This window comes from Phyllobates terribilis, unplaced genomic scaffold (genome assembly GCF_046119375.1).
Source record: "Phyllobates terribilis strain yellow unplaced genomic scaffold, ASM4611937v1 Scaffold_8__6_contigs__length_399053987, whole genome shotgun sequence".
Classification (NCBI taxonomy): Eukaryota; Metazoa; Chordata; class Amphibia; order Anura; family Dendrobatidae; genus Phyllobates; species Phyllobates terribilis.
Genome location: NW_027362768.1, coordinates 307,394,391 through 307,403,569, shown reverse-complemented (window position 1 = coordinate 307,403,569; position 9,179 = coordinate 307,394,391). Strand labels below are relative to the sequence as shown.

The 9,179-nt window shown below is 31.5% G+C and overlaps 1 protein-coding gene across 1 annotated transcript in view; it reads right to left on the bottom strand.

Annotated features, from left to right (window-relative positions):
- Window positions 1-8,318, bottom strand: part of BARX1 (BARX homeobox 1) — an 8,489-nt gene extending 171 nt beyond the window's left edge. Inside the window, exons 1-4 of the mRNA XM_073642743.1 lie at window positions 7,813-8,318; window positions 3,669-3,972; window positions 932-1,016; window positions 1-633 (exon numbers count right to left, since the gene is read on the bottom strand). The exon at window positions 1-633 is cut by the window's left edge and continues 171 nt beyond it. Of these exons, the coding sequence (XP_073498844.1) occupies window positions 469-633; window positions 932-1,016; window positions 3,669-3,972; window positions 7,813-8,014 (756 nt within the window). The 5' untranslated portion in view covers window positions 8,015-8,318 and the 3' untranslated portion in view covers window positions 1-468. The remainder of the gene's footprint in view (window positions 634-931; window positions 1,017-3,668; window positions 3,973-7,812) is intronic.
- Between the last annotated feature and the right edge of the window lie 861 nt (window positions 8,319-9,179).

Genomic DNA, 9,179 nt, shown 5'->3' with positions numbered 1-9,179 from the left:
CTACTAACCCTTGTGCCACTCAGCTTGTGTTACTGTATCTTCTGGTGAGATAACAAAAGGAGAATGTTGGAATCTGTAGCTTAAATCCCTATTTCCATGAATTAGAGAAATCCACATTCTGGAGTCAGAATGATTAACAGGGTTTTGTACCAATGGGGGCCAAAATATTAGCTAAGCTGTGGCCTAAAATCCCATAATACAGCCAACAGGGCCTTCGACTGAGTCTTTAGTGTATGGTCTGGACCATACAGTAGGTAAGTGTCTTTGTTCCTTAGAACTTTTCTGTGCACCTTTTGGATAAGTCTTGTTTTGCTTTAAATAAGTCCCAGTGCTTCTTAGTAAACCTCTTTGTGACATGCTCCATCTTAAGAACCCTTATCCTCTTGGAGGTAAGTTTCTCCTTGGGGTAAATCAGTGCGCTCCTCCATTCATTTCTGTGGCACCGCAATGGGGTCTCCTTTACTCCCTTTACTCCTCCTGATTGACCTCACAAGGTGAGTGCAGTTCCTCCATCTGTTTTTCTGCCTCCTTTGCTCTCTCCTGTTCTGAAAGTTGTTCGCTGCTCGGGATGGAATTTTTCTTTGGACGACCTTTGGGTTTAGTTGGAGATTCAAGTCCCCCACCTTGTAAAACCTTAAGCACAAACAGATGTACTTTTTTAGAAAAAAAAAAAACAGATATAGACATAGAAACTCACTTCGTCATAAAAAGGGGATGCAGCTTTTTAATATTTTGTTTCACTAGAACAAAAATATTCCAATTCCAAAAAGCTTAGGAGCCAATCAACCACAGCAAATTGAACACATTATAGTAATATCATTTTTCTACTTATTTTTATGCAAATATTATTTACATATTATGTTATGTAAAATTGCACAGCACATTGAAAAACAAACTAGTAATAAGAAATATATGGAAAAAATGAACTCACTATTTTTTTCCATTTCATGCGTCGGTTTTGATACCAGGTTTTCACCTGTAGCTGACTAAGTCCCAGAGATTCTGCCAGATCTATCCTGCAAAACATAAAGGAGAAAGTAATCTATAACAAATGCTTGATGAAGGCTGCAGCAAGACAGCTGAAACAAGGCTTTTATGGTGAATAAATTCACATTATTCTCACAACTACTTTTTGGAGTTCTGTCTCAACTCTGCTTTTTTTTTACTAAAGAAGAATATAGTTATATTTATGAAAAAGGGATAAATGAGGCAGGAGAAGAAAGAAAGAAAGAAAGAAAGAAAGAAAGAAAGAAAGAAAGAAAGAAAGAAAAAGAAAGAAAGCCTACAACTTTTTCTACTGAAGGAGAATATGGTTATTTTTATGCGAGGGAAACATGAGGCAGGACATGATAGGTGGATAGATAGATAGATAGATAGATAGATACATGCATGCATAGATAAATGGATAGATAGATAGATAGATACATAGATACATATATATATATATATATATATAGATCATATATAGATAAATAGGATAGATAGATAGATAGATAGATAGATAGATAGATAGATAGATAGATATGGATAGATTGATATATAGATAGATAAATAGATATAATCAATAGATAGATAGGTAGATAGATCATAGATGGAGAGATAGATAGGTGGAGAGATATACGATAAGTAGATAGATATATATATATGTAATATTTAGATAGATATGTGATAGAAAGAAAAAAGTATATACATACAAATAATTTTTTAATAAAGGAGAATATCGTTATTTTTATGCAAAAGGAATACATGAGACAGAAGATATTAGATAGATAGGAGATAGATAGATAGATAGATAGATAGATAGGAAAAGTATATACATATAACTTTATTTTTTAATAAAGGAGAATATACGGTAGTTATCTTTATACAAAAGGGATACATGAGGCAGAAGATATTAGATAGATAGATAAATAGATATATATATGTAAATAGATAGATAGATAGATAGATAGATAGATAGATAGATAGATAGATAGATAGGAAAAGTATATACATACAACTTTACTTTTTAATAAAGGAGAATATTGTTATTTTTATGCAAAAGGGATACATGAGGCAGAAGATATTAGATAGATACAGTAGATAGATAGATAGATAGATAGATAGATAGATAGATAGATAGATAGATAGATAGATAGATAGATAGATAGATAAAAAGTACATACAGACAGAGAATGGCAAGACAAGATATGATGAATAAATTATTTTTACAAGGAGTTGATTGATGGATTTTTTACAATGTAGACCCAGATACATAATCTACAAGAGGAACTCTCTTCCAAGAATATATATCCCTGTATGTACTTGCATTATTGGGCTCACAATGGACCTTGTGTAACACTGGTGTACAATAATGACACTTTTCTCCAAATACTCCTGTAAACATCACACTATTGTATTATTATAGACCCTGCAGAGCTGAGAGAACACCATTCAGTACACCCACCCAGGATATTTACTGTCATGCTGGGTGTAAAAATCTCCCATGAATTACATACCATAATATTTCCATTCTGAAAAAAATACAGCTATGATAGGAAACAATATCTAACGGTTAAGTTGTCATGGTCCATTGTTGTACATTTACTATGATATTTTACAATGAAAATATCTAGCAGAATTAATTAAGTTTTTATTTTTTACAATTTTTTTTTACAATTTTTTACATAACGTTCATATAATGCACGTTGGATGTAAAACGTGAAATAAACTGTAAACTGCAAAAAATAAATATTTGAAATAAGATATTATATTGTCCAAATATATTATTAAATAAAATGATTTATTTAGTTAGTTAATAAGTACAAATATTTACTTTAGTTTAAAAAAAAAGTAGTTTAGATTTGATATAAAACAGCTTACTACAAATACCTGCATGCCCAGTATTTGGCTCTAGCCTGTACTCAAAGCCTTGGGGATACCTAAAGGCAAGTGTAATTTGTGCTGTATGATAATGTTGTAAGGGTTTAGGATAATAATAATAATGCTTCAGAGTAAAATTGGATGAATAATTTAATTTAGTGATTATTTTTTATTATTTTATTTTTTATTTAATTCTTAAATAAATTCTACATAATATTTGCTTTTTATGTGAGTTGTATTTGTAAAGAAGTACGGCACTCCTAAAAATGGTTTGGTGCTTGGATAAGGTCCCAACCCCTAAATATATATAAAAAAAAATTTGGCGCTCAAAATGGCATGATCCTTTTAGAAGGATCTTCTTCCTATCATGCCATTTTGAGTGCCGGATTCTTTTCTATATACTTATTATGTGAGATCACAATGAGCTCTGTGTAAAGTTCTGATGTAGGAGGCTCATGAGATGCTCAATATTCAGCGGATTCCATAAATCTGACTTATTTAAAGGGCCAGTAAATGCAAACCTATCGAAAAGCTATTATTCTAATTGACATATTTGCTTGTAAGCATTTCCAGAATTGTAGATGATGACACCATCATGGGGGGGCAAACACTTTATGCACTTTCGTACTTTCATTGTAGAACCTCTACGGTCAGCCTTAATGGCTGATAACAGAGAATTTATTGATATTGTATTCAATTTTATTCAATAAGTTATTGGTTTCCTTAGAAGTCTATTGTAGACTTCTCCTCGTAGCCTCTAAGAACATACAAATGATGATGATGATGAGGATGGTGATGATAGTTACCTATCAGGTGTGGAGAGGTATTTCTGTTTTTCAAACCTCTTCTCCAGCCCCATCAGCTGCAGCTCAGTAAACACTGTCCGGCTTCTTCTGCCCTTTTTGGCCTTGCTGCCCTGCTCAGAGATTCCTGCCTCTAATTTCCCCCTGAGGTGCAGTTCTAGTGGCAGGTGGTGAGGAGACCCTGGCCCTCCTTGCAGACCTGAGCTGGCGGCCAGAAGGGCCGAGCTGATGGGGGAGCTCAGTCCTGGGCAGTTCAAGGGGCTCAGGGGAAACTTGAACATGGAGGCTTGTTCTGCCTTCAGTAGAGCTGTAGAAGAGACATGAATGATCAGGCATTATAAAGTGTCACTAATAACTTAAATGATCAGGGGTGGAATCATGATTATAGCTTGTCTGCACAAAACTGATATATAACACATAAACCCAAATACACCATAGTAGCCATTATTATCACAGCCACAAGCTCTACTAATATTATTGGGCCACTTTAAGTACTAATATTTAGCCTGGCAGACAATGTGTTAATGCAACTCCCTAATACACACATACACAAGATGTAAGTGCCCCATGTAATAATATATGCGGAAAGCAAAGGTAGCCAAGGAACCGGTACAAATCTTTCTATCGTCTACTTTGTCCTTTATTTCTCTTTCTTTCTTCATTCATTCATTCATTCATTCTTTCTTTCCTTCTTTCTTTCATTCTTCCTTTCTCTTTCTTTTATCCTTTCTTACACTCTTCCTTTCGTTCTTTTTCTTTCTCATTTTCATTCTCACTTTCATTCTCACTTTCTTTTTCTCTCTTTCTTTCCTTTCTTTATTTCTTTCCTTTATCATCTACCATGTTTATCTCTTGTTTTTCTTCTTTTTTTCCCCCTCTTTTTCTTAATAACCATAGCCATCTTTCTGTTTTCCACAATCTCTGGGAGATTAAAAGGTAAAAGCCTTATATCAAAGCCAGTGCTTAAATGCAAAAAAAAAATAGTGATTTTGTTTTTCCATCATTTTTTTGGTTTTGTTTTTTCTGTTTTTAATACACTGTAAAAAAACATACACTATTTTACATGCAAGCATTAAGAAACCAAACTTTCATTTTTATTTAGTATATACATAATATACAATAAAAACGCATATAAATACGTAAAAAACATTTATTACTATTATTATTATTAATATTATTATTATTATTTCAGAATTTATTTGTACATTGCCCTACAATTATCACATCTTCTAAACTTTTTGGGACTGGAATATTTTTGGTTCTGGAGGAAAAATATATTAAAACGCTTTATCCCATATATCTATCTATATATATCTCTGCTTTAAATAACCATAATTGCAATAACATTTACAATTTAATCTAATTTACAATTTGACCTAAATTTTATATCCATATATATGATATACATATAAGATATGAATGCGACTATTACAAAAATGTTAATTTTTTTAGATGTTTTATATGAATATGTGTGTATACTTATTTTAAGTTTAAAAATCTTGTTATTATATTATATATTAAACCCCTACAGCCCTATAGAGAAATTCACGTACACAAGTTGATAAATAATATAGATAGATCACAGTAAAATAGATAAATACGTGGAAAAACAGACATACCGATTTAAAAAACAGATGACTCATGTTAATATCTGTACATTGACAAGCCGTTCTATCTATCTACCTAAATAACAACTAATTTATTTATAATCTGAGTTTTGATATAACTGATGTGAGGAATGAGAATTACATAAAATACCTACAATACAAATATTAAGAGTAAAAAAAGCAGTATTTCTAAATGTATACCAGAGCCACCTATCTCAGAAAACATATACAGGACAGATCTGCAAACGTGGGACAAACAGCTCTTTTTACGATTTAATCGTTATATAAATTGGATTTTTTTCTAGATCAGGAATATACCAGACTGTATAAATAACATAGGAGGAGAATTTTCAACTTTCTAACTTTACAGGTTCTACAGTACAATATTTTATTATTATTATTATTATTATTATTATTATTATTATTATTATTATTTTCAGAACTTATTCTATTTATTTTAAGGAAAATACATAGATACATTGTATGTTACCGAGCATTTAAAGATTCGTTACACGATGATGAAAATGGTAATCATCATAAAAACAATCCACATGAGAATATCAATAATAGTCATTATACTAAAAATATTATGATTAATTGTGACATTATAAAATGTATAATGAGGAAATAATAAATTGTAGTAAAACATAAATAAATATATATATATAAACTGTTGTTTTCTCATTACACGTTTTATCTAATATAATTATTATAATATAATTAAAGCATAATATAATTATTATTATATTATCTAATATAATTATTATTCCTAGTTAATATTATGACTATTAATGATATTCTTATGAGTATTGTCTTTAGATATAATATATAAATATATGTCTTTATATATACATATATATATATATGTGTGTATATATCTATATATATAAATAAATAAATATATTTATACATATATATATATATATATGTGTGTATATATGTACATATATATATGTATACACACACATACATGCTTGGATATTTCACATGCAACTTTCCACAACATTTATTAGTGTATAGTGAATTTGTCCCCATATTTGGCTAGCTCACCTAAAATGTTATTTTAAATATTGTTTAGGAGTAAAAAGTCATGCAGAAATAGGTGAAAAAAAAAAAATACATATATATATATATATATATATATATATATATATATATATATATATACACATATGCAGGCATCATTCCAAAGTATTGAAGAGATAATGGTGGTGAATTTAATACCCAGATGTAACATTTAAACTTCTTAGGCTACGTTCACATGTCCAGTAATCATCAGATCCAGCAGCAATCTGTTAGCAAAAAAGTTGTTCAGACATAAGTTTTTTGTCCAGCTAAAAAAAAATTATTTCAACTGGATCCGCTTTTTTAACATTGATGTCTATGGAAAACTGATCAGTTACAGTAAATTGTCATCAGATTTGTTTAATTTGAAACTGATCCAGTAATAAAGAAAAGCGTCCTTTTCAAATGAAAGAAAAACGGATGGCTATTTAACGGATTCGTTTTCCATAGACTTCAATGTTAAAAAAAATGGATCCGGCTGAAATCGTTTTTTTTAGCTGGACAGAAAAGTTGTCTCTGCACGATTTTTTTGCTAATGGATTGCTGCTTGATCTAACTGATGATTACTGGACATGTGAACTTGGCCTAAAGTAGATAGATAGAAATAGATAGACAGATCTATGGATGGATAGATAGATAGATAGATAGATAGATAGATAGATAGATAGATAGAGGGATAGATAGATAATAGATAGACAAATCTATGGATGGATAGAAAGATGGATAGATAATAGATAGATACATTTTTTTATGTAGTCATATTAATTTATCATTGTCACAATTTTTATATCTGTATTTTTACGCTTCTAAGTGTAAGTCCATTTATCCATGATCTATCTATATTAATTATTGTTTAAATGATTCTTCTTATTTGTTTATGTATCCATTTATAAAAGGAAAAAGCAACATTTTTTTCTATTATGTGTTTATTTATCTCTGATCTGTCTATATGATTTATAAACGTGTCAATGTGAACTTCTCTAGAGGGCTGTATGGGGTTTAGTTACTGTTCATATAAGATTACTAAAAAAGAATATATAAGTATATACACATAGTGTATATTCATAGATAAACTGACTGCTACATTAAAACTTTTGTAGTGGTTCCTATCTTAATACAGGATTATATGGTCATATACATTCGGGGGGCTGCTACCTAACCAAAATGGTTTTATTTATTCTTTAATATATGAATAATAATAATAACAGCAAAATTCATAATTGTGATGACTATAATAATAATTAACGATAATAATAATGTATTTATTATTATTATTATTATTAAAGTATATATATATATATATTAATATTATATAATATACTAAAGTATATATATATATGTGTGTATATATATATATATATATATATAATATTAATATTTTTATAATGTACTAGAATTGAAGAATATAATATACAATTAATAATTATGTAAATATATATATATATATATGTGTGTGTGTGCGTAGTGGAACCTACCCAGGTGATTGTGGTAAGGTCGGGTGGACAGCAGGGCCTGTACCCCAAATTTAAGCAGCTCTCCTGTGGGCGGAGATATTTTGGGGTCTTGATGATCAGTTAAAATTTCTTCTATCATGAAACTCCTGTATCGATGAGACCTGTGATCAGCAAAGGTTTCATGCGGGAAATAGTGAGCCCCAATATCCAGGGGGTGCTGCATGATTGCCTCCTCGTCAGACTGCTCTATAGGGGAAGTGATTGTATTCTCTCTCTATATCCGAGCAGAGTTCTGGATAAAACTAAAGCAAGCAGTCCAAATCCGGCAAACTTCTCTGTGACCCCCCGTGACTTGCTGACATTCTCCTATAGGGGTGGCTGTGTCTTCTGTGGAGCTGGAGTAGCCTGGGTCAGTTCTGGGGGCAGTGGAGAAGCATTGGATCCTGGTGTTTCTGCTTAGTGTTGGGTAAAGTGTGCAGCAGCCTGAAAGTTTCCAAACTTCTGAGAGTGAGTTCCTTGTCTCCTCCCAGCACTGTGCAGAAGCCTATAACATCCAGCATAGTAATACCTTGACCTCCCACACTACAGCGATGATGGTGAGAGGCAGAACATCGCACCCTCCATAGAACAACACATTACTCCCAGCAGGGCACATTATCAGCCACATTTCACTTTTACTTTTAATTTAGAACAGATATACAAGGCGATTATGTGATCCTAAGTAATGTGTCACTGCGCTATCCAGATCATAAATCTCCAGAACTGACTCTATCTGCAGCTCCTGGGGTAGTTTACACTAAATTACCAGGCATAAATAATGATAATAATTCTTAAGAATAACAGCTTCAGAAAGACATAGCCAGAGATAGATGCAAATGATGTCAATTGGTTCTTGTTAATATTAAAGTGATAATAATGCATCAGCGTATTAATATTCACAACATACATGCCTTATACATCTAATATTATACTGTATATATTATATCTAGATTGAGGAGAAGTAGGAGATAGACTTTCTGGTAGTGAGAAAGGAGCAACTTTTATTAACGCGTTTCAGGTTCGTACTGAACTGAGTTATGTAATTCAGTTTTGAAAAAGAGTTTGGTCTACCCGAACTTCTATCTCCTACTTGTCCTCAACCTACATGCAGAAGAAGACCCTCTTTTATTTGCAGACCAGATTTATGGACATTAATTGGCATTTTGAATTGTCTGTTCAGAGAAGAAGAGGACTAGACTTGTAATGCCACTTATAGGAAGTAGCAATCCTAAAAGTCAATATCGACTCTCTAACGAGCCTTGTCACATGACTTAAGATAATAGCCAAAACCAAAATCTCAATTTGCAGACACTGTGTTTCGGGGTACTGCTCCTCATCAGTGCAAAGTG